The following is a 24,524-nucleotide window of genomic DNA, read 5'->3' on the forward strand; positions in this document are numbered from 1 at the left end:
GGAAAATGGATTTAGCTTCCATGTTTTGCATATATATTCACTAGTTGTGATAAGCTGAAAAGAATGGGCCTGCCTGTTAATGGATGGACTAGAGTGTTGAATATTAAAGTTGCTAATTAAATGCTTATTTCCCCCATACACCTCCTTTCCCCTCTCCTTCACAGTGCATCTGACGCCGTGTTGAAAGGGTGACAGATTTTATTTTCATCCTGCTCAAGATTTGAGATTAAAACCCCACATCCTTGAAGCAAACAATTGAACTGCATTAGTCTCAGCAGAGCTGAGATTCCCAGGGAGCCCTCTCTGGTCTGGCTGTAGCCTCCTCTCTTTCTAAGCATCTGTTCTTCTTCTTGATGCTGCTCAGGCGTTGCTACAATTAGCTATGATTTTTGAAGGCCTGTCATCCAGTACTAGCATATCTGATTTCAGGAGGAGGATCTTTATAGGTACCAGTTGTTTGCAAAACTTAGGTGTGCATCTTATGCTGTGCATCTGACACCTGTGTCTAGGGTAAAGTGAGGTGCCCAACCCCATGGAGAATTGCAGTTGGCCTCGGAGGTGTCCATTCTAGTGCAGGAATGGTAAAGCCAAACACTGAATTGCAGGGAAAGATTGCACTGCTCCTGCCAGTTCATAACCCGTCTTGTAGGCTCATGCAAAGACTTGTGTGCTTAACAGCTAACTTGCTTGTGTCAGTGCTAGTTGTGTTGGGTGACGAAACTAAAGGCAAAATAACAACACAGATGTTTCACCACTTCTGCAAATGACATATTTCTGAATCTAAAGTCACTGTTTACCTTCTTAGAGGGTTTTTAGGGATCGGAGCACGATCACTTCTGTTGTAGCCTGGCTCTTCAGGTTTGCTAATGCAATTGTTCACCTATGACTGTAACTTGCAGCCCAGTCCATCGAGCAGCGGCTGATGAAGATCGATCACACAGCCATCCACCCGCACTTACTTGATATGAAGATCGGCCAAGGGAAGTACGAACAAGGATTTTTCCCGAAGTTGCAGTCGGATGTCTTGGCAACAGGACCTACAAATAACAAGTAAGCACAAGTTTTATTTTCTGGATTTGAAGGCAGGTTTCTCAAATAAAGGATACCCCTTATTGGACAGTAGTCCTCATTTTGGATGGCTTCTGGCCAGTCTAATGAACACTAGCAACTCTTTCCATTTCTGTTTTGTTTGGGCTGTGATTTTGAAGTTACCACCAGAGTTCAGGTTGTGTTAGAAAGTGCTAGCTCTGGCTTTGGGAAGATGCTTCAGTACTTGTTTCTGTTGCGTGGTCTGTGTCTTGCCATGTATATTTTGAGTTTTATCTTTGCCATAAGAAATTTAAAACAAGTTTCCTCGATGTTTTGCACTGGATGGGATAATTTCGAAACCCAAGCCAAAATACACATCCTGAAAGTAATGTTGATATCGAAGCCTCCACATTATCATGCAGAAGAAATTAATGCCCACTCTGTTCCTCTATTTTCTTTGTTATTACATGCCTCAAAGATTTTTACAGCTCTCTTTCAGTTTCCACATTGAAATAATCTGGAAGAATAACTTAGTGGGAGTAGAAAGTATGTGGTTCTGTACCTGGATTTCCCCTCTCAGTTCAGAGGGTTATGTATTGCATTTTCATATGAACATTGGAGTACCTATAGCTGTGGAATCAAGCGTGTCATTTCATAGTGAATTTGCCTTATGTGGTATGAGAATCTGGAGCAACTAATACGTTTTATGTTTATACAGTTATAATATAATCTAAGTGTTGTAAGTCACTTTTTAATATCTTCCCTCAGAACCTAGAAAAGAGGAAGGTTTTTCTCCCCCTTCAAAAATGGATGATTTGTGCATCAGTGATCACTGCTTCATGAAATTATTAGCTCAGGCCATTGCTTCCAGTTGCTGTAGTAGATCAAAATGGTAGCAGAAATAAATCTGAGAGCTCCAAAAAGTATGGTTGTCCAAATGTTAAAGCTAGCTCTTGTTTTAGATGAGCCCATGCACATACACTTATCTGAGCTCCTGTATGATGTGCCCACTCAATTCTATTTATACACCTTTTGTGCACTCCAGTGCTAGCTAATCCCTTTTTTAATAACCTACTAGGCATAAGACTCACAAATGAAAACATAAGATATCCTTAAGCATTAAATGTTTAAAGAATTGCAGTTCTTTAAAAGAATAAATAAAAGGACTGCGTGTTTCAAAGTTCCTTTCTTTTTTTGCAGCGTTCTTGCAAACCGAGACAAAAGTTTATAGGTACTGTTCCCTTGAAGAACGAAGGATTTCTTCATGTTGTGGGATGCTGTGTTTAGCAGTCTGCCTCTTACCCATATAATAAGCATCAAAATAAAAATAGTTTTCCTTATGCCTTTTGAGAAGCTTCCATTCCCTATTCTAAAACATAACTTGAATTCCTTGACTGATAGTTTTGATTGAGATAGCTAGTTTTAGTCCTCAAATTGCAGTATGTTTCAGAATTTGTAAGTACCAAAATCCCATTACTTACTGCAAAGCGGTGTCAAAGTGACAAATGCTTGGAATTCCTCCAGCTATATATTGCCAAAAAGGTTTGTAATTGGAAATCTTAAGACCATCTGTTTATATCTTTCTGCTTCCTTGCTTTTTGTGTGAGCAACTGAGAGGACTCTCTCATTTAAGGCATGTAATTCTGCTGAATTTACACCCACTTAGAAAAAAAGATAGCCTTTTCATGCTCTTTGCAAATACATCATAAACCTTTTGACCAGTCAATTGAAGCATAGCCTTCCATTAGTTTAATTTCCCAGTGCATGCTTCTTGGGGCTTTGTTATACTTGCATACAGGACTGGGCCTTTGTGTGTGGGAATGAAGGATGGGAACATTTCAGCTACACTTCCAGGCATTTCACATGTTGCTTTTACGTGTGTTCATAAATGCGAAAGATATTGTAATGTAGTTCAGAATTATTTTTGCAGGCTTCAGTTCAACACAGCAAATTTTGTGCTGAATGTTGTAGGAAAGTGTATTTGCAGGGGTTTGGGGAAAGACATTTGCATTCTGCAGTCAGTTGTTGTTGGTCAGTAGCAGACAAACCAATTAGATGCTGTTTTAATGAAAACCTGACCTCACTGGTCAGCAATCAGATCTTAATTACTTCCTTTGCTGCACAGATAAACTAAGAAATATGTAACTAGAGATTATAATGCTATCTAGCTATTCCCTTCCTGGCTCTTACAGGGCTCTTATATGTATAATATATCTAAGTAAGAAATAGAATACTAAGACCAAGCACCTTTTGTTTGTTTAGTCCATGATCCTGTGTGTGATCCCAGAGAACCACGTTGCCTAGACAGGCAGATATTGTGTTTGGAAAGGGAGGTGTTGGGTGCTTGTTTGCTGGGCATGGAAAGCAGGGCTTGGGGATAGAGAGACAGTTGACAGTCATGTTGGATCACTTCCACAAAAATGCAGTGGAGACAAGTGTTGGTCATATTACTATGTGCAAGTGTTAAAACACTGAAGTCTGTAATAGAAGCAAAGGCTAATGCTTCATCTGTCAGCCCATGGCCATGCTCGGCAGCCTGCTTTGCCCCACTTCTGTCACTCTGCTGCCTCCTCCTATTTCCCTCCGAGGTGTCCTCTAAATGACTGGACATAGGGGTAAATCTGTGCTCTTCTAGGCCCAGTTGGCATGACCTTTCTTGCTGCTTTCTCTCATCTGCTTGATCATTTGTGGGCTGAGAGAGCCTCCTTTTACATTTTGCTCCTATTCTGGCCAGATTGCAGGTGCATGCTTGGTGTCATTAGGGCTTGTCTTTACCTCTTTTCATGTGGTAGTCAGGAAACGCGACTTTTTATTTAAGCAAGAGCTTCACTGAAGATAACTCCAAACTTCTCCTTATTGAGAAGACATTAAAAGCTTTAAAACAAAGAAATGTAAAAAAACATGCAAAAAATTAAAATCCCACTTCAAGTGACTACCTCCCTAAAATCAAAGAGGAAGCTTCCAGGTGTAGTGTTTCCTTAGTCATCTTTTTGACCAAAATTTACACAATGTGGAAAGACAGTAACTGCAGAATATGCAGACCTATGCTTAAGCAAAAGATGATAGTATTGTATCCAAATATTTCTAGAATATTTCTAATTTTTTTTCTATAAAGAAAAGAGCAGTTTATCCCAGCTAACAGCAGTTAACACCCCCTTCTCCCAAAATAAATCAAAAACACGTCACCCAGTTCTATCCTCTTTCCCATCAGGCAGGAACTGCCTCTGCATTCATCACCTCCAATACTTCCCTGGTTTGTGGGAAAACCTTCTAAATCTACAATGAGCAGCTGCAGTGTCCTTTAGCTTCAGAAATGGCCTGTACACACTACTCTAACCTTGTTAAATCAGTAGCTTCTGCAGACATCCTAAAAGACTTCCGAGGAGAAAACAGTCTGCAGTCCCTTAGGCAGTTTGTGTGTTTATCGGGAAATGAGTGGTGGTTTCTGGAATCCTCCTTTCCTTTTTCAAACCCCAGCAATACATTGTGGTTTCTACATGTTCCCCTGTTCCTTCACTGTGTGAGTCTTCTGCCAAGCTTTTTAAATTGTATCTGGGACTCCACTGGCTGATGCATTTGCAATGATCCAGGAAAGGAATTTGAATGACAAAAAGCCAGACTATATAAACACTTCATGGGTTTTGATTACCTAATTGTTAAATTAGGGTGAATATGCTTACAGTGCAAAATTAAAACAATGAAGCAAGCTGTGTCTTCAATCTAATTGATTACCTTGTAACTTAATTTGTACTAAGCAGCTTGATAAATGAGATTAAATATTGCAGAGGAAAACAGTACACACCAAGAATGGGAAAATATTTGCATTCTGCCAATTTGTAGTGAATGTCTGAAAGAAACAACTGAACTGAATTATTTTTTTCTTAATTTCTTTTGGTTTTCAAAGGAAGGTTTTGCTTTGTTACACATTTATAAAAAGGCTTAAATTGTCCTTTTCTGCCTTTCTCTTTGTTTAGCCCTGTTTTTTCCATCTTTCTTACCTGTGCCCTGCTTTCGCCCTTGCTTCCTCTCCTTATGAACCTGTTTCCTTTTTCCTTCCCTGGCCACTTCTCTCTCCTGAGCCCTCTCACTTGTATTCTGGCATCCTGTGAGCTTCATGTTTTGTCTGTTCTCTGTGTCCTACCTGCCCAGCAGCAATCCTCAAAGGAGAGCATAGTCCAAGTCTTCAAGCACAGAACCTGCTATACTCAGCCTCCTAACCTCAGGCTTTAGCCAAGTGGTATGTTGTTCTTACCCATAAGATAGATCTAAAAATTATTTGTTTGCTTTCTCTAGACATTTATTCCCTTGCTGTGTTTCACTGGCCTCACTGCTCTGTCAGTATTTACTTGTAAAAGTCATGCAATAGGAGTGCACAAAATTGGTTCATTTTTGTGCTCCAATTTATGGCATCCCTTGTGTGAGTGCTGTCCTGTGGCCTCTGGTGCCAGCCCCTCCTTCAAACTGTGAACTGCCCAGGGTTTATCCAACTGGTGCTCTGGTTCTCCTTGTGTTTAGATAGGATTACTGTTTGCTCATTCAATAATATTAACATTATTTAATGTTTTTAAAGAAAATATATATGTAATGCAGAGTGATCTCTATATGATGTTAGAATGCATTCTAGTTTTAATGAATTTTTTTTTTTAATGGGAAATTATCCTTTTTTTGTACTAAGTGCTTCATATTACATGTGATTTTTCTACCTTCTTACTGTTTTAAGGCTGGCTATCTTTAATGAAGCTTCATTTTTTTTTTCAAAACAAGCCAAGCAATTGCATTTTCAGGTAGTATAAAGTAGCATCTCTGCAGTGCATCTCAATCAGCGAGAAATGAGTCAGCAATGAGCCATCTACACAACACTGATGTTATTTAAACTTTGCAAGCAGTAAAAGCTCACCTTTTAAGTATGAAAAATCTGAAACAAGCAGTTACTATACGTGTCACAATATAGCCGGTCTCTGACAGGTGCAATGAAAATATTAACTACTTGTATTCAAATACATTAATTTTCAAGAGTATAGTGTAACTAAATTATTTTAGCTAATATATAATTTTAAAACAGCTATGCAGGATTAAAGTTCACAGGGAAAGATGTGTGTCAAATCTTTGCATCTATTTTATTTACTCTCCCCTGAAGAGTGTTACTGTCTCAAGGGAGTTTGCAAACTAAATATGACTTGTGACAGTGTTTTGTCAGGGCTTCAGAGGTGGTGCTGGTAAATTGCTACCACTGATGCTTGCAGATGATGGTCGTTACTTGTACACCCTTTTACATTATTTCTTTTCATATAATCTGACAAGGCAGCCTACCAGTGCAAGACCACTCTCTGCAATACATTTTGCTCCTTTTTATCCACCCAATCAGCAATTCGAAAGCTTTCCTGTTCAGCCCAGCAGCAGAGATGGAAAAGGTGTATTAGTCTCTACTTGAGCTTTCGTCCTCCTTACCATGGAGCAGTGTGTGCAGAGCAGGCTCATAGTGCAGAAGACATCCCCTCTCAGCCCATCCGTGATCGGGTGGAGTTTACTTTCAACCATCCTTTTAATTTGTTTGGTTTGATGTATTTGACTTGGAATCTCGGTGTCAAACTGCTTCTGAACCCAAGCAGATTGCATGTGCAGTCTGTGTATTTAATGTCTGCAGGCAGCACACATGCTTTTGGGGGATTTCTTGGAGGCATAGTACATCTATGTGCTAATAGTTGAATATAAAAATTCAGTTTAATTACTCCTTTGGAATTATAGAGGTAAAAGGGCTATTGTCATGATTTGCAGACTTAAATAGCAGTCCACCTCAGGAGATAATCTGTATGAGGAGATTTAGATTTTGTTCTATAGGCAAGTGCATTTTTCTCCTTCCTTTGTTCTTTGCTATCACTGTAATAGATGGTGAATTACAACAGTGATTTTCATAGTAATGGCAATATTGGTTAAAGCAGTCTGTGAATGAAGCTATCTTGTCTTCTTGTTCTCTAGCAGTGGTGTGTTGCAGTATGTATGCTGCCTCTTATACCCGTGTCTGGTTTGGGTAGACATTGTTTCTTCATTTTGCTACCGAGCTTTAAAAAGAGAGGTGGAGCAGGGTGGGGAGGTAGGGGCAGAGCAAAAGAGATGTACATATGATTGCGGTACGGCGTGGCCAGTCCCTGGTGTGAGGCTGATGTTTTACTAGATTTACTTATGACATCAAAGATAGCTTTGATGATATCTTACATTTTTATTACAGACATTAAGCATCACAGATTAAGTGTCATCTTTTCCATGTGTCACATTTCCTCCAACCTTTGCAACCCCGTTACTATGTTTGTTGGGTCTAATTTGATATTGAACAATACTGACTTCACTGTCTTCATGCTAGAAAGGTCTTAGTTGAAGGTGTCTTTGCTTCATTTCTCTCTGTTGAACAGAACACAGTCTTTACTGTGTTCTGTGACTCTGACTCTGAAATGTCACTGCTTTTTTTGCGATCCTTGGAGGTGAAGAGCATTCATCTTTGGATGCAGGAGTTAGATACAGGCAGACATTTCTCCCTTCTCCACATAAGCAGCATGTCCCTGGGCTCTCTGCAGCACAGCACCCAGGCTGCTGCTGCTTTGTCCTGAGAGACTTGATGCTTGTAGCGATGCCTCCACTGTGAGGAATGAATGAAACATGCCAATAGTACATGCTCATGGCTGTACAGGCAAAAAGCAAAGGGGAGAGGACATTTCTTGGGCCAGGGAGTACTCAGGCAGCATCTAGGCTGGTTGGCAGCACGCTGTGTGCTCCCAGATGCCAGGCAGCTTGGGGCTCACCCCCCCCAAGACAGGAACCAGCCAGGAGGGCTTTTTCTCCTCTGGCATCCACTCCACAGGGACATAGGCAGTAGTGGTTTAGCTGAAAAGCCCCAAACTAAGGGCTGACAACAAACAGGCATTTATTTGCATGTGTGAAAACAGTTTTTCTTGCTGCTTCAGCAGCACCAGGGCTGAGATGTGAATAAAGCAGCAGCTGATGGTAAAGCCAGGACAGGCACCTGCATGAGATTTTGGCAACTCAAGAAAAGTGGTGTTTTCGGTGGCGAGGGCTTCCCCCTCTTAGAATCGCTTCAAGTGACCAAAGGGAGAGGAGGAGTAATTTAAATGCGATCTCTGCTGATGAGGTGAGGGTGGGGAAGGTTATTACAGTACTAAAGCATTATTTTGGGAAAATTCTATGTGGCCCAGTAGCAAAAAGGCTTTAAAAGATTTAGCTGCTTAATCCTGCTTATCTGCTGTCATATCTTCACAAGATCTCCCAGAGAGATTCAGAGCAGCATCCGAATGTACAGACCTCACCCAGCACCGCAGCAGCTCTTCTTCCCTAGCTTAGAGGCTGGGAAAGAGGGAGCACATGGCTACCTGCTTGCGTAATTGCTCTAGTTGATGAGCAGCAGTCTTTTTTTCATAAATCTTATGTTTGTATGCTGCAAATGTTCACATAGTTCTGATTAATAATCTGAAGAATGTGCCTTCTCCCAGGTGGAGAAAATGGTTTAACACTGGTGTATTACATGTAATTATTCTGTGGCTTTCGTTCCAATCTCACCTTTCCCCCTCAAAGGACACTAATGTCAATTCTTCGGTCTTGCAGTAACTGCAGAAATGCAAGGGGGAAGGGATCAAAGCTTTGTCCAGATTTCAGCAAGTATCATATAAACTAAAGCAGAAAAATATGATACAGATAATACTTGATCTATAACTTAACTTTCCAATTAAGTACTGGCATTCTGTTATGTGAAATGTAAATGTGGTGCTAACTTGAAATATATGGAAGGTCTCCAGAGCCAGGGACCTAAAATCAGTTTTATCTCTGCTATCCTCTCTTCAGAGGGTGCTTTTTCTGCTGCATTTCTACTTGTTGGGATTATTAAAATGTGGGGGCTTATCCTCCCCCAGCCATCTAATGAGGTGTTTGATGTTGCTTCTGAAAACAAAGGTGGTGACTTATTAAATTCACAGGCTGTATATTTTTGAGACTTCTGAGGAGGTGCAAAGACACTTACGTCAGTAATGTATTCCTCTGAGAAGGTATCAGGGTTTGCTGTGCAGACACCTATTGGGCTTTTTTGTTTAGTTACTAGAGACTTGAGCCTACATTGCTTTAAAAATAAATTTCTTGCGATATAGGATGGCAAGGTGCTGAGCTACAATTGCGTGCAGGCACAGATGTTTATTTCTTCCTGTATACTTGTTTACTTGACATTTTTGGGGAGGTGGGAAGGGACTTCAATTTGAAGCCCACTTGGTGGAGATAGTTAGGTACATGTATGCAAAGTCTTTCTGGAAACAAGAGGGTTTGGTTACCAGGAGTCACATCCCTGCACTTCTCTTGGGTCACGTTCTCCTCCCTGCACATCCCTGACAGCTTGCTGAACATTTGAGGACCCAAGTCTAGCTCTGTGTGAGGGTTTCCTCCTCCAGGCAAGCATCTGCCTACCAGCTGAAACTCCTTGCCCAAATAGTTCAGATCCCAGATCCTATTTGTATGTGCTGCTGTTTGAAGTGCACACAGAAAGAGATGGGTTTAGGATTTGGAGATGGCTGTCCTTGCCAACACCACCAAGCACACACTTCTGTCTTTGATGCAGGTGTCTCTAGGTTTCCCTCTGTATAGATCTATCAAAGACAGAGAACCCAAACCCACAGGGGCTCTGCCCTGTTGATCACAGCTCCTGTAAAAAAAGCCATCTCACAGCAGTTGTTCTGGCATCATGCCAGGGCATGGTCACATCAGTCTGGAGTAGGGGGGCCAGGATGGAGACAGGTTTTGGAGGTCCCTTTGTCTCAAGTACTGAGTTTGGGGAGTGTGGGATGTTGTCTTCGTGTTTGGGTGGGTTTTTCTTTTTCTATTTTTTTTTTTTTTCCTCCCAGGTTTAGGTTATCCCTTCAAATTCTGCCAGGCAGTTTCCCCCAATGGGCAGAGCCTCGTTCATGTATCCTGCTGTGTCCTGGAGCTGGAGTGCTGCCCTGGGCAGGCTTTGCATTCTGCTTCACCTTAGTTTTGCTCTTTAACTTTTGAGTGCAAGAGATAAGTAGAACAAATGACTTCAAGAAGTGACTTAAAGGTTTCTTTTTTTTTAATTGTATTTGAAAGATATTTTTAATTTTAATAAACACAACCACAGTAATTAAGTAATATAATTCTGAAGATGTAGCCTTCATGCATTAAGATACTTATTTTTAATGCTTGATAGGTTGGTTTATAAAGTGTTATTTTAGCTTTCTTTTATAAATAATATATTAACTTATTTATTCTCTCTACTAATTAAGCATTTTTATTTTCAAGGATTTGACAGAAGGCTATGGTATTACTAGAAAACCTACGATCAGGCTAGTAATTCCTCAGGACAGAGTTATCTTGTTTTGTTATGGTATGGAACATAAAGGAGTTTGGACACTTGGGAGCTTTAAAATTGCTCAGTTTCAAACCTGGTTACCAAGTGGTTGCTTTCAGGCAACAGCTTCAGATGAGCTAGAAATTCAACTGGACATATATGAGTATGTTGCAAAAAAATACAGGCTTCCTGTGGTATTTAGAAACCACATACAAAAAAGATCTTGTGGTAATAGCAACGTGATTAATCAATATTTCTTATAACCTTTAAACAAAGGAGGACTCAATATCACAGTAGTTACTTTTGCAATTACAAGGTTCTCTGAAATAATTCTTGGAAGTACCACAGAAAGTGGAGAAAGGAGAAGTGCCACCTCTCACAAAACCAGAAAATTATAGAAGTTATTACTTTAAATACATCATTGTGTTTTGTTTGTTCCTGCCAACACCGTTTTTAACCAAACTTCAGCAAATGCAGCAAATAAGAGAGGTGTAGTACACCACAAGTACAACGATTTTCCTGGTGGTGACATCAATCTGCATTTTGGGTTACACAGGAGCTCTCACTGGAGACCCTGGCAAGCAACGGGCAAGTTTCCATCCCGACTTTTGTCTGTTGGGTGCGTGCTGGCCTGTCACCCACCAGGCAGTTTCCCACACAGAAGTCAAGCGCCAGATTGCACCCGAGTCTATCACAATGTCCAAGTTTGCACTTCTGCTTCTCCCACTGCAGACCCTGTCGGATGTCCTCTGGCTGCTCACCCAGGCTTTCCCTCCCAATATTTTCCACTCACATGTCCCTTCCTTCTCTCTGACATTCCAGCCGCTGGGCCAGTCGCAGCACGACCACGCAGCGGAGGAAAGACCGTCTGCGGCAGCACTCGGAGCACATTGGGCTGGACAACGATTTGAGGGAGGTAAGTAGCAGGTGGCACAAGCTTGTGGTCCAGGAGATGCAAATTAGACAAATGATGTGTTGCTACTTTAGGCAGTTCTGTTGCTACTGTAAGGTTTGTGTGGGTCTCTGCAACCACTTCATTTAGACGCCGCTTGCCTCAGATGCCTATATATGTTGTACAATTTCAAAGCACACAACAGAAATAAAATGCTTTTTTTTTTTTTTTAATAATATACCCCCTTTGTTATCAGGAAAATGGCTTATTTGCTGATATAGACCCCAGTGGTGTAACTGTATGCTGAAAGCAGAGCCCTGGTGACTGCCTAGGTGCAGCTGCTGAGCTCTGGTCAGAGGGAAGGTCTCTGCAAAAGTCAAGTCCCTGAATAAATGTCAGTGCTGTAGCGGCAAATGAGGCAGGACTTTTTTTTTTTAAAAAAAGGAATTTTTCTTTCTCTCTTTCTTACATAGATTCCTGGTATGACTAAGCCTGTTTGAAAGGTTAAGACTTTTGGGGCCTTTTTATGCCTAAAACTAGGAAACTCCCATGCATCTTGTAAATGTCAGTCACATACATGCATTTCTTTTCCAACTTTTCAGTTTCTCATCCTCCATTAAAGATTTTCTGACCTATTTTTCCATTGATGTCCATGTGCTTTTTTTGTATGTCACTAGCAAAAATAAAACATTTGTGCTGTTTTGTGGTAAATGTTGCTGAATAATGTTGGCCAGCATTGGTATTTGCACTCCGAAAGAACCCGAGTGGATGAGTGGACTCTTGAACTGCAGCTTTGAATGGTGTTTCATGGAAACACAGCAAAACAGCACTTGTACATGTTTGCTGCTATTTTTGCTAACATGGCTTCACAAGTATATTTTAAATGTTACCTTGTGTGTATATCTCAGCAGAGTCTATTCAATACTTTGTCATGTATTTACTTTCTTCTTTTTTTTTTTTTTGGTTGGCTGTGGATCATATGCATGCTTCTTTTGCTTTGTCTCCTCTTTCTTTCTGGCTATTCTGCCATTGGGGCATCTGCCTCCTCTTAGCCATCGGAGGAGCTTTTGCTTCGTCAGAACTCAATGGCCTTCTGGGAGTGGGATCAGGGACCACCCCCTCCTGCACGGCCTCCTAAAAAATCCTTCTCTGAATGCTGCCTGGTATGTTTTAGTTTTTCTTGTTGAAAGCTGCTTTTGAGATGTTGTTAGCATGAGGAACCGCTGCCTTCGCTGCGCCTCAAACCTCTCCTTTTCTCATAGAGTATGAGCACATCCCTGTACTGCTTGGAAGTGTGGTTATAATCGGAAAAGTAGCTGGAAATCAGCTCTAGGCCTCTGTGCCAGCACCCTGGCAAACATGATGGCCCCAAGGCTTAAAGATGAGAATTTTGGTTTGCTTCTTTCCCATGTTGCTCACCTAGCAATTCAGCCTGGGGTGTCAAATTCAAAGTCCAGCGTGGAGGAATGTGGTGATGTGTGGATGCTGATGAACAGCCCAAGAGCAATCAATTGGGTCTTTAATCCCACCCTTTTTCTTCTCTTGAATTTAGAAGAGTTAATGCATACAATGAATAGAGTAAGGTTATCCATTTTTTGTACTCTTCAGACTATAACCACACTTGGTATTTTATTGATCCCTTTACTATTAAAAAGAAACATTCGATTTCCTAATTATGTATTCCCTGTATTACTTTTCCACTTTTTTCATTGTTAATTTTTGCACTGAGTTAAGGTGGAAGTCACTTGTGAGATTGCTTGCTGAACAACACACTTTCATCATCTGTGATTTTTTTTTATTCCCACGTGCAGTTTTTCAACTATTCTTATGTCCTTACTGTATCAGTGAAACTATGATCACACTTCTGTTGAACACAGCTTTCCATGGCAGAACCCAATGTTCTTGTCTGACCTGGGGGACTGAAGTTAAATAGTTCTTGTCCAAATTTTGTACTGAAAAAAATCCAAATGTGTCAGAAAAACTGTACTCCCCCATTACCAAAATAAAATGGGAAGCAATTTCAATTAACTTCAATGTGTTTGGATTTTGCTTTTACTAAAGTATTTTCTCCCTAGACAGAAAGCTCTGAGAATGCAGCAGCTGTAGTGTACAATCGATTCTCCAGAAAACCTAGCCTGCAGCAGTGCTAAGTTCCTGGAGAAGTGTGATCCGCTCCTCTTGGGGGAATAGCAGTCATTGTCACACAGCATCCCCTAAGGAGGCAGCATTAACTGGATAAAGACACACTATGGAAATGGAGCATTCCCACACCAGGCTAGGAGTGCTATTCTTCAAGACTGTTTTATTTGGCAACTTTTTATTATTTTATTCTCTTAACAAAAACTTTATGAATAATGCTTGGCAACTTTTTGATAGGGTTCATATTTGTACACCTAAATGTGGCCAAATTCTTAGCTTTGTTCAGCATGTAGCCCTCTTGCTGACGTTAGAGACAGAGGATCTTTGTTGATTGGCTGGGGGTTTTTGCTTAACAAAAGAAAACAAACAAGAAAAAAAAACCTTAAGGCAATAGAACAGGAAAGTTTAAAAGTCTTTTACTACAGCTTGGATCTTTTTTTAAAGAGCACATGAATGTTTGTCTGTACTTCTCAATTGCCACCTCACAGTAAAAACATGAGTGATCATAAATGTCAATTTAATTTAAAACGAGCTTCACTTGTAATTGAGAAGTTAATTGAGAATAAAATCTAGTCTGATTTCTCCCTCCCCTGTGAACTGTCCAGATGAAAAGTAATGGATTTTCTCCTTCAGTGGGTGTATTTCTTTTTTTTTGTTATTTCTTTTCAAAGGATTTTTTTCCATTTGAGTGTGATTCAGAATAGATTAGACAAATGGGGTTTTTTTCTTATTTTATTTTTTTTTTAAATTGATAAACCAAATAACAATTGAAGAAAATTTTAGTTGATATTTTTATTTTATTGCTGAATGAAGGTATCACACTTCCATGCATTTGCTGTGCCTAACTTTGTGTTAGTGGTTATCAGCACTGTTCACTAGCTAACATTGAATGTTTTGGTTCCACACAGGAAAATATTTTGGTTTTTCTGTTGTCGGAAGGGAGCATTCCACTTCTCCAGTCCAACACCTGAGCATCAGACAAACCATGATGTTTTTCCTAGATTAACATTAGCTTGTTCCTCTTCACCAGCATTTGCTTGCCTAGGATTAGGACCAGGAGAATCCCTCTTGACTTGTTATATCTAAAATTATTCTGTTTGCTTTTAGAAATATATGCAGGAGGCGAGGAGTTTAGGAAAAAATTTAAGACAGCCCAAACTCTCAGACCTCTCTCCAGCTGTGATTGCGCAGACCAACTGGAAATTTGTGGAAGGGTTACTGAAGGAATGTCGCATGAAGGTAGGTCTTCCCCTTTCCTGCTGCCTGCTCTCCCCTTGCTTACACTGAGCCTAAGCAGTGTCCATAGATGCTGTCCTGAAAGGCCTTCACAGCTGGAATGACGCTGTCTGTTGGGATAGCAGCCTACTGCAGGGTGGACATCCCTTTAGTGTTATGTTTTTCAACCATTAGAAAAGAAATGTATTATCCTTCTTACGTTTATGCAAAGTTAGTGAAATGAGGAAAAAGGATAGGAAGGAGAATCAGCGTGATCAGTCATCTTAGGCAGGATTTCCTTTAACTGTTCAAATGTAAATGCAGGCTAAACATAAGGGACTCAAGACTCACGGTCAATAAAAAGGAAGTATTCAGCACGTGCAGCTGTTGTACATGTTGTTTATGCAGAACAACTGAAGTGTAGCAGTGTCTAATATTAAAGAAGATTTTATAGCCATGGAAATGTGATTTCTTTGTGTCTTCATGTGGGTTGCAGTTGATGGTGTACTGTATTACCCGAGTTTTAAGCTTTGATAGCTGTAACAAGAAGAAAACCAGATAATGAGTAAGATCAAACATGTATCTAGCTCTGTACTCTGTTTTTGATACCAATCAGTAACAGATCAGTGGTGTAGAAATAGGACAGTAAATAAGGGATATAGAAACAGAACAGTATGGAGTAATCATAATTTTTTTAAAATTATTATTTAAAATTTACAATCTCTGTACAGAGATTTGCAGTTTCTGTGGTCAGGAGAGACCATTAGTGAAGGTCTCTAGATTAAGCATACGTAAGTAAACAGCTATAAATTCTGCCCCTTGTTGGATAGCGTTCTTAGAAACCTTGGGGGATTTTTTTGTTTGTTTAAAGACTAAACGCATGTTGGTAGAGAAGATGGGCCATGAAGCAGTTGAACTGGGACATGGAGAAGCCAACATAACAGGTCTGGAGGAAAATACATTGATTGCCAGTCTCTGTGATCTGCTAGAAAGAATCTGGAGCCACGGTCTGCAGGTCAAGCAGGTTGGTAACTGGAAACTTGGGACTTTGTGTATAAAGTACCCTAACAAACAGTGAATGCCATCTCTGCCTCTTAAGTTGCTGCTCAGTGGTGTCATTCTAACATTAACTGGGAGGTATCTTTGGGATCAAGAGTCCCTGGTTTATATCTTGTGAAGTCTTAGGGGGATTTTTTGTTGGGGTTTGGGTTTCTTTTGAGAGGTATCTCTGGGAATTGCAATGCTGTTGTCAAATAGGTGTTTGGTTTCCTCTCTTTTAACCTTCAAAAGGAAAGATCCAGGGAGAGGACAAAGAAACAAAGTGGGCAGTGTGACTGCTAGATAACTCTTCTTCCTGAGGTCTCTTGGCCCAAGAGAAAAGGATTGACTCTCACCACTGAACTTTTGACCCACTGAAATGCCATTCCATTAGTTTGCCATATTCACTGGCCTCTCTTCTTTTGCCTTGTTTTTTTAAAGCTACATACTACATATTCAATTTTCAGGGCAAATCTGCTTTGTGGTCCCATTTACTTCAGTACCAGGAGAGAGAAGAGAAGCAAGAGCATAGTGCAGAGTCCCCAGGTGAGTACTCAGCAGCTGACCCTATGAAGGGTCCATCATGGCAAATAAATTCAGAGTTGGGAGGAACGGTGAAACCACATGAAACCCATGCAGAATCTTTGGTGTATTTTCTTGCTAATACCACATTTACATTTTGAGACCTTTCAGAATCATTATGAAGGTGCCTTGATCTCTGAACAAAATAGATTGACATTGTTGGAGGGAAATGAATATACTTATTATTCCTGTCTAGAAAATCACTTGGTGGCTGTTCGCTACCTTCATTCCTTTTTAATCAGCATTGACTGATGTGTGAGAGGCAGCGCTTCTACAAGGGGTGATTTCTGAAGTAGCTGAAGGTGTGTAGCTGTGGCTAAGACAGCTGATAACTTTATTTCGGTGAGCATAATCTGACTTTCATATTCCAATGTGAATAACTCCATGCCCATTAAATATTTATACTGGTGGACCATACAGTTCAGAAGTTGTGTAATTAATCTCTATCCATCAGTCCAGGTGCTCGGTTTATGCTTTGGTTTGACCCTTTACAATCACTAAATTACTTCTCTGTTGTGAGAGAGATCGGTTTTCGGATGACCTCGAGATCTCTCTGCCCACAGACTAGTGCTGGGTATTATACTAAAAGTCTCTGAACTTTACTGGGTCACCTTCCAAGGATTCTGCAGTCCTCCAGATCCTGCTGATGGGAACATGTATGGTCAGTCCTCAAAGACACATCTATGGACAAACTAGTCTCAGTCATGAAAAGACTTTTAAATAAGCTTCAATGAGTAATGCTCTAAGCAATCTGGCTGGCAGGCACAAATTCCTGAGAGCAAAATGTGTCACCACAAAGCAGTTTGATCAGAGTAGCAGAGCACAGAAATATGTGGCTTTCTTAGCATCAAATATGTTACTGTAGATTAATTTTATCATGTTCTCCTCTGTTTTGAGTTTTCCATAAAAACATATTACTAATAAAACTCATCACCATACAGATTTATGTTAATGTATTTCACATGTGAAAAAGGAAGCTAAACCTCAGAGTTCAGTGTTGGATTAAAGAAGGAATAGGTAATATATTAAGCAATTTTCATTTTGCCTACCTCTGTATTTTCAGGATAGAGTTAATGACAATGCAGATAAACACTGCAGTTACCAGCCTTTTAAGATTCTTTTCAGCTGTATGAAGAAGAAATGCATTGCAGACCATTGCTGCAATTTTGTACTAACTTCATATATTTTCTTCACCGTAGTTGCTGTTGGAACAGAAAGACGGAAGTCTGATACAGGAATTTCTCTACCTACTTTGAGGGTTTCCCTGATACAAGATATGAGGTATACAATTTGTTTCCTAAAACGTTAATTGTGGGCTTAATTGTGTAGCATAAGGTAAAAATCCTCACTGGCTTTGGGTTTACAAAGATTAAGGAGAATTAAGCCTTCTCCTTAGCCCACATTCAAAACGAAGCGCTACCTTCTGGTTTTGCAAAACTTTTTGCATATTTACTTGATTTATTTTACCTCAAAGACAATGTAAAACACGTAATTTTTACTGGGGTTTTTGTTTTCTGAAGGGAGGTGGTGTTGGGGGGGGTGTTCTTCTAGCAGTAAAGCCAACTTCTACTAATAACAGCAGATATTTTGAATTCCTTGATTATTTGAGTTTGTTCTTTTGTTGTTGTTTTAAATTACCAACCAAGCAAGCACAGTTGATGCACAAAGCAAAGGGACAAAAAAACCTGGTCACAATGCCTGAGCAATATTCTTTCTTTTCAGTTTTCATTTTATTAGTAATAAATGTACAAATTTAGAAGTGCAATCAAACCTAATATTTGGGTGAGTTTAAGATTAGAATGGGAAGTAAGGGCAGGTGCTGTGCAGGAGATCACAGTCTTGGCTTCTGGAGAGTTTCTTAAGGAGTGATAGTTAGAAAATGGAAGTATTAGAGGGTGAAAAGAGGTGAGGGCTGATGTGATAGCATCAGGCAGAAGTTCTTCAGGGAATCTCCTTGACCAAGCCACTGCCAGGTCAGACCACTGCTCTTACACTTCGCTTGCCATGGCTAATAATTACCATGGTGTAAAAGTGCTGTGAGAAGAGGAGAGGAATAATGCAATAATGCTCATCTGTTAGGATCCGCTAGCAGTTGCCAGCAATTTAATGTGTGATACATGAGTATTATTTCTTGTAATACCATGCCTTTCTTCCACATAAAAATATGGCAAAAAATATTGCGGTAAAAATAAGATCAATTGTAGTTAGTTCACAAAAAACATGATTGCAGTGATGTGGTTTTTACTGTGTGTTCTTACAGATTTTTTTTGTTGTGATGTGAGATCACACAGATTAGTCAGACTTTTTTCCAAAGAAAGTGACTGTATTTCCTTTTTATAGTGTGCAACCTTTTTGTTTGATGCTATGTAGTTTGAGTCATGGGCTGTGATTTCGAAGAATATGACATGCCACGTAGGGCTAAAACAACATGAGAAAGAAGGAGGGAGAATATACATATAAAGTAATTAGGAGTATAATGACAAGAGGTCATTTTGAACATGTGTCTGTCATTTTATCATCCCTCTCATGGGATATGGAAGCTATTTACTTAATTTAGCCCTCTGAGGCGGACAGGCACGCAGGGGGTCAGTCTGAGGAAAGGATGAAGGAGGATCTGGAGCGGAAGCTCGCATGCTGGGAGGGAATTGCTGACAGAGGAGGCTGTGTGCTTGCTGCTGCGTGCATGGGTTTCATCTTCCACATACTTCCACTTGATTGATGAAAGCCCAGCATGGATCTGAGCACTCTTGCTTGAATCATAGGATTGTTTCTACTGCTTTTCAGAGAAAAGGTATAGAAGCACAACAGTACCTTTTGTAATATCTCTGGTGTTTGTGATTGTCCACAAACATGTCTGGTCATAGAAAATGCTGGGCAGATGGTGAGTTGAATTTGTCATCTGTGATCTTGTGGCATGCTTTCTGCTGCTTGGAAGCAATACTGCCTAATATTTGTTTGCCCACATAGATTTATGGTGAAGTTAGAAGGATGGGGAATTGTTAAATTGCCAGGGCTTCAGTGCTAACTGAACTAATGGCTAGAGGATTAAGCATCATTTTAAGCATGGCTTGTTTTTGATGGCTCATGCAAGGTTACGTAAACAACTTAAAAAGCAGGGCTGAATCACAGTCACGCTCTGACTGTGCAATGAACCTGTGCTACAGGTAACGTGGTGTGTCCTCCAACTCCTTCACTAAGCCAAGCATCTTAGATCTGGTGAGGAAGGTGTTAAGGATGTTTATTTTGTCTCTCTGCTCAGAGAGCCTCTGCACAAGTGTGTTCGGGGTCAGCTTTTCCTCCTGGCAAGGATCTGCAGCATCATTCCTATCCAGATTCCAGCTCTCCAGCACATGCCTGCTGCAGCCTGACTCCTGCGTGGCCTCACCCATGGGTCACATCATCGCTTGTCCAGCCAGACTAGGCAGCCCCAAGGCAACTCCCCAAAGCCTTTGGTCCACCTGGGCTCATTTTTCAGGCCCCTTCCTCTCTGGGCAAGCACTTCGTTGCTACCAGCGCTTGCTTTCGTGCCTGTGTCGTGCCTCCCTTCCCACAGGGAGCTTGCAGCAGAGGCTGTGAGCCTTAGGTGCTGGGCCCACAGCAGTGATGCTTAACCTGCCGCAGTCAAAATAACGTGTGTTATCAAAGACAGAACAAGCTAGTACAGCTCTTTCCTGACTGTGCTGGGAGCAGGAGCAGTCACACAATCCTTGGGGGCATGGCAATACTGAGCCACTGTAACCTCTTCTGTCAGCACAGCTATTTGCAGAGGGTATGTCTCACCGTACCCGAAGCTTACATTTGACAGGGAAAATAGATTTTTCTTTATCACTAATGGAATTAAAAGCAAGTCTCAACCTAGGGAGTTGCATTAAAATTGCTATTCAGTGCCCTGACAAGAAGAGTTTGCTGGGTGTTGGTGAGCATACAGTGCTTACACTTAGGTCACCGATAAAAATAGAGCTGTTCTGCCTTTCACAACTGAGAGCAAAATAAATTTGAGTTCCTGAATGCTCTGTTCTGTTGCACGCTGCTTTTGCTGACAACAAGACTGATTACTGAATCTTTTCAATGTTTCTGGCAAGCTGTGTAATTGCAGATCCTTATTTTTCCCAAATGCACAGTAATTGCTAATCTGGTCTGAACCAGAAACAGGTAATGAAGAAGTACAGAGCATGTATAGAATAAGTTTAAGTCCATCTGTACTTGAATTATCTCACAGCAAAATAACATATTCTACTCGGTGTTTCGTATTAGATGTGATTCAAGCAGAGCACAGGGAATGATAGTCTGTGCTTTGATCTTCCCATCTCAAAAGACCTGAAATGTCTGAGGAAGGTGTCTCAACACAATGTAGTTGAGTGTAGTGCACCTCCTGCTTCTCAGGGACTCCAGATCATGCACCCCGCTGTCTGGGTTAGAAGGTCTAATGCTGGTTGCCACTCTCTGAGCCAGGAAGGACTTTCCAGTGCCAGGAGCAAGTCTCTCAGCAGTGATTCAGCTGGTAGGCATCACTGCTGACAGAGGGAGGCTGCTGAGCTTGCTTATCAAGGGCAAAGACTTGCAGGTGAACGTAATGTGCTCTTCTGGGTTTGCTTTACAGCTCACTGGGAGTTAGTACTTCTCACCTGGTCCATCCACATGTCACATTAGGAAAAAGGAGGAAAGTTCCTTTTAAAAATATCTCCTTTTGTTCCTTTGGTTTTTTTTAAAGGAGTTTTAAGTAATCTAAGTTTTGCCACTGGTGAGCTACCATTGGTTCCTGTTGATTGTATCTTCCTGATGATAGAATCATAGAATAACTAGGTTGGAAGAGACCCACCGGATCATCGAGTCCAACCATTCCTATCAAACACTAAACCATGCCCCTTAGCACCTCGTCCACCCGTCCCTTAAACCCCTCCAGGGAAGGTGAATCAACCACCTCCCTGGGCAGCCTGTTCCAGTGCCCAATCACCCTTTCTGTGAAGAATTTTTTCCTAATGTCCAGCCTAAACCTCCCCTGGCGGAGCTTGAGGCCATTCCCTCTTGTCCTGTCCCCTGTCACTTGGGAGAAGAGGCCAGCACCCTCCTCTCTACAACCTCCTTTCAGGTACTTGTAGAGATCAATAAGGTCTCCCCTCAGCCTCCTCTTCTCCAGGCTAAACAACCCCAGCTCTCTCAGCCGCTCCTCGTAAGACCTGCTCTCCAGCCCCCTCACCAGCTTTGTTGCTCTTCTCTGGACTCGCTCCAGACCCTCAACATCCTTCGTGTGGTGAGGGGCCCAGAACTGAACACAGGATTCGAGGAGCGGTCTCCCCAGTGCCGAGTACAGAGGGAGAATAACCTCCCTGGACCTGCTGGTCACGCCGTTTCTGATACAAGCCAAGATGCCATTGACCTTCTTGGCCACCTGGGCACGCTGCTGGCTCATGTTCAGTCGCTGTCAACCAACACCCCCAGGTCCTTCTCCTCCAGGCAGCTTTCTAGACAGACTTCTCCTAGTCTGTAGCACTGCACAGGGTTGTTGTGCCCCAAGTGCAGGACCCAGCATTTGGCCTTGTTAAACCTCATGCCATTGGACTCTGCCCAGCAGTCCAGCCTGTTCAGATCCCTTTGCAGAGCCTCCCGACCCTCCAGCAGATCGACACTTCCACCCAGCTTAGTGTCGTCCGCAAACTTGCTAAGGGTGCACTCGATGCCTTCATCCAGGTCATTGATAAAGACATTGAACAGGGCTGGACCCAGCACTGAGCCCTGGGGAACCCCACTTGTCACTGCCCTCCAGCTGGATTTCACACCATCTCCCACCACTCTCTGGGCCCGGCCAGCCAACCAGTTTTCCACCCAGGAGAGTGTGCGCCTGTCCAGGCCAGAGGCTGACAGTTTCTCAAGCAGAATGCTGTGAGAAACTGTGTCAAAGGCTTTACTGAAGTATGTGCATACAGCAGTGAGTCATGTCATACGGACACCTCAGTTTGTGTTACAAAAGTAGACCTGTATTTTGAGAATTCAGGTAGGTTAGCCCAGTGGAGATGGCATTGCTGAGCTATGTCTGGTATCCACCTCATTTGTGCAGAGCAAACATGTATTTCTGGACAGCACTAAGTTGTACTTGCAAATTTGCCCCTAAGGCCGTAGTTCTGCTATGTTAGAAGCTCTATAAACAAGAGAGTATCTTTTCTCAAATAATGCAGGGTCTAAATATAACCCAAAGCACGCGCTTGGGTATAACAGATGGGGGAAAGCACGAGACAGTGAGACTATACTAGACAATATAAAAAGCATAAGTCACAACATAACTTTGTTTGATTTTCTTTGGAGTAAATACTGCCACATTCCCTAATGCTCAGCAATGCACAGAGGGCTTTTGGGGGAAATGCAGGAATTGGAGAGTAAACGGCAACAGAGAATAGCTCAGACTCAGCTGATGATGGTAGCTGGAGCCTGTCACAGAGGTTTGGAGGGCTGAATTGTCTGAGCACTTAACATGCAGACTGTGTGAAAATTAAGAAATTGCAGCCTTTTCTTTCCCCTGTTGGAAACTGTTACTCATTTTTCTTGCTGTTTATTTAAGCAAGTGGGGGTGGGGTGGGTTGGAAGCAACTTCAACCTGCCATGGGAGTTCCTTTCCAAGTGGAAGCTCCCTGTGCTCTGCAAGTAGAGTTTCTGGCACTCTCCAGACTGAAATATGAGAAGTTTTTTAAAAAAAAAGAAAAGCAAGAGCATAGAAGAAAGCTCCTGTGGAGCCGTTCTGCTTTCCTACTGTCCAAACGTGTGGAGGGTTATTCAGATTATCACTTACACAAAGATTTCGTATCCCTGAAAATGTGATTCTGCTTGTGACTGCCTGTTGCTGTTTTTCCCCAACAATCCTCTTTTTCCTCAGATTTCTCATTACTCTTGCCATCAAGGGGGTTGTTAGAGCCTTCAGTGTAGATTGGAGAAAGTCTTAAGATGTGCGTTTGTCCTCTGCCCTTACAGACATACCTGTTGGTGTCAGCAGCTTGAGGGAGCAGCTGTGACGTAACTGGGTCTCACAAGGTGGCTGCTTTTTATAAGCGTTAGCAGTGTCCCAGGAGGACATCCACCTCCAGCAGTGCAGGGATAAACAGACCTACCCCTGCTCACCTTGGCCAAGCAAATGCCAGGACACAGAGCAGCTGATACGGGCTGTCGTGCGTCTGGATCGCAACCTGCCGTGCCCGGGAAGGGCTGTCCTGTGTCCCCAGACCAACTTGAGGCTACAGGGCAGGTCTCAGTTGAATGGTGTAAGGCTCTGCAGAGCCCTGCTGGGGGTCTTATCCTCTGGAAACAGTGTCAGCAGACGTTTCCTAGTTCAGCTGCTGTGTCACACTGGAAGTTGCCATTTGATGCATGTAGGATTTTTATGATTCAGCTATCATTATTTTGTTTTCCCATCCTTTTCAGGCACGTTCAGAATATGAGTGAGATAAAGACTGATGTGGGGCGAGCCCGAGCCTGGATAAGGCTTTCTCTGGAGAAGAAGCTTTTGTCTCAGCACCTGAAGCAGTTGCTTTCCAACCAGGCACTTGCCAAGTAAGCTGTCTCATTTTTCTCAAAGCTTTGCTTTCACATCTTCCTCAGTGGTGTGTCAAGGTGCTGTGCAGGCTTGAAGTACAGCCAGGCACCCTGGTTGCGTACACTTTTTTTACAGCTAGAAGTGACTGAAGGGCAGAGGGTAGCTAGGAGAGGAGGTACTGCCCACCCAGCAGTGCAGAAGTCCGCTTGTCTACCTGGAAAAACAAATCACAGTCTTCAGGAAGGACGTCTTAGGTTTTGGTCAGATCAACACATTGATCCAAGCCCTACAATCACTGTATCTTGTGCAAATGTAGCAGCAGGGGCAGGAATATTCCTTTTCTCACAGCAGCCCTGCGTTTTGTTGACTCAGGCCAAACTGAGGCGTGCATCCTGACTGCTGATGCCATGTAGCAGCTCCCCACAGCTTTGCCTCCTTCTGCAAGCACGTGCCCTTAAGTGGCTGTCTGTGTAGATGTTCCCTGACTTCATGGGAATGCATTCCCTGACTTCAAGCAATGCATTTAGGAAAAAAAACGCTAACCCTACTAAAAAAAAAAAAAGTCCTAGCTCTTGCATGCAGTTCTGGCTTTATGATGAGTTACACGCATGATCTATGTCAGAAGCTACCAAATTCTCAAATCTGCTAATGGGAAGAAAGAGGAGTAGCTGGAGATTGTCACCTCTTGGGTGATTAGCTAAATACATGGTGACAAACCTGTCATTTCCTGAAGTTTCATGTACATCTATCTACCT

At 41.9% G+C, this 24,524-nt stretch overlaps 1 protein-coding gene across 5 annotated transcripts in view; it reads left to right on the forward strand.

Moving 5' to 3' along the window:
* The window catches only part of DENND5B (DENN domain containing 5B), a 118,952-nt gene that overhangs the window by 80,326 nt on the left and 14,102 nt on the right, over nucleotides 1-24,524 (forward strand). For 3 of the 5 annotated variants that reach the window (XM_069860014.1, XM_069860006.1, XM_069860022.1), the window contains 8 exons: nucleotides 900-1,050; nucleotides 11,207-11,300; nucleotides 12,329-12,439; nucleotides 14,523-14,654; nucleotides 15,502-15,654; nucleotides 16,136-16,214; nucleotides 17,450-17,531; nucleotides 23,658-23,786. In XM_069860014.1, the coding sequence (XP_069716115.1) occupies nucleotides 900-1,050; nucleotides 11,207-11,300; nucleotides 12,329-12,439; nucleotides 14,523-14,654; nucleotides 15,502-15,654; nucleotides 16,136-16,214; nucleotides 17,450-17,531; nucleotides 23,658-23,786 (931 nt within the window). The remainder of the gene's footprint in view (nucleotides 1-899; nucleotides 1,051-11,206; nucleotides 11,301-12,328; nucleotides 12,440-14,522; nucleotides 14,655-15,501; nucleotides 15,655-16,135; nucleotides 16,215-17,449; nucleotides 17,532-23,657; nucleotides 23,787-24,524) is intronic. The other 2 variants (XM_069860039.1, XM_069860030.1) reach the window with 1 other exon arrangement.

The sequence above is a fragment of the Phaenicophaeus curvirostris genome, chromosome 1, assembly GCF_032191515.1.
Source record: "Phaenicophaeus curvirostris isolate KB17595 chromosome 1, BPBGC_Pcur_1.0, whole genome shotgun sequence".
NCBI classification, from domain to species: Eukaryota; Metazoa; Chordata; class Aves; order Cuculiformes; family Cuculidae; genus Phaenicophaeus; species Phaenicophaeus curvirostris.